A 1,292-nucleotide genomic window follows, 5' to 3' on the forward strand; every position below is an offset into this window, starting at 1 on the left:
GTTTAAATATGGTATTTGATGGATTCAAAATATGATTAATTAAATTGAACAATTCAAAGCAGAGCCATCTCTGAACCAATCAGTTTGCTAATAACTGAAAGTATGGTTGAGTTCAACATCGAATAATTGACTGTTTTGCTTCTTGAGGGTCATTGTAACTGGCTTATCAATTTGGAATTGATCACCACTAATGTGCAAAGTGAGCTGGTCAACTCTGTCAAAATCCTTTTACTTTTTAACAATAAAACAACCTATTCATCTATGCAAGCAAGTTACGTTGCATCCAAAACGTGATTATTGAAAATAAAAAGTTGAGTTTACAACAAAACGTATTTTTAGTTTTAGAATTCAACAGGTTCAATAAATTCAAATAAAAATAGATTTACTTGTTTTAAACAAATTCAAAAAAATGCAAACAATAAGACTCGTAATCGGCAGCTCATCTCTTGGTACTTTTAACAATAATGGTACGAAATCTATTCGAAATCTTTCGCAAGATTTTAAATCTTCTGAAGGATTATTGGAAAGTTTCGAAACTTTGAAACAAGCTCTTGAAGTCTTTTTGAGAAATCAGATTTCAAATAATGTTGAAGATGAAAGATCTGATTTGAAAAATTTCAGAATCAGTTTTGTAATCAAATCAAAGTTTAATAAAAAACCATCACCACTTCGAAACGAATCTGATTTTTCCCGTTTGGTTGAATTAGTGAAGAAAGTAGAGGAGGCACAAATGTTAGTAATTCGAATGGATTTGAAAAAGAAAAATAAACTTATTCGAAACAAGAGAAACTTGGAAAAGGATGAAGAAATCGAAGCTAAAAAGAATCAAATAAAAAGTTTGCAAAATGAAATTGAATCCAAACGACAAGAGCTGAAAAACTTAACTTTGGAATTGAAGGATCTTTACAATACTAAGAAATCTGAGGATCAACTGGTTGGATTGATGAATAAGATATCTCTCGATCAACCATCTAAACCATACAATTCCACACACAATTCGAAAAAGATAAAATATAAGAAATAAAATTATTGATTTACATGAATTCTATATTATGACTACACTTCAATTCTCTAAAAAGGTTGGTAGAATCTACAACATGAACAGTTCATATCCAATCGTGCTTGCTAATTGAGTATCTACTTGGGAGTTGGTTATTAATCTCTTGACTAGATGTGTATCTTTAGAATAAATATTANAACCATACTTTCCATCTTTCTGAATAGATTCATACTTGATAGCATATTCATCACCAAGAATAGTTTCTGAGAGAGGCCTTTCACTTTCTATCTGG

The 1,292-nt window shown here is 30.2% G+C and overlaps 1 protein-coding gene across 1 annotated transcript; it reads left to right on the forward strand.

Moving 5' to 3' along the window:
* Positions 1-409: 409 nt before the first annotated feature.
* NAEGRDRAFT_54306 (uncharacterized protein) lies at positions 410-1,024 on the forward strand (the record flags this gene model as incomplete). Its single annotated transcript, XM_002669188.1, has 1 exon — positions 410-1,024. One exon carries the CDS (start codon positions 410-412, stop codon positions 1,022-1,024), a length of 615 nt encoding a protein of 204 aa, XP_002669234.1.
* Between the last annotated feature and the right edge of the window lie 268 nt (positions 1,025-1,292).

This window comes from Naegleria gruberi (genome assembly GCF_000004985.1).
Source record: "Naegleria gruberi genomic scaffold NAEGRscaffold_85, whole genome shotgun sequence".
Taxonomy (NCBI): Eukaryota; Heterolobosea; class Eutetramitea; order Acrasida; family Naegleriidae; genus Naegleria; species Naegleria gruberi.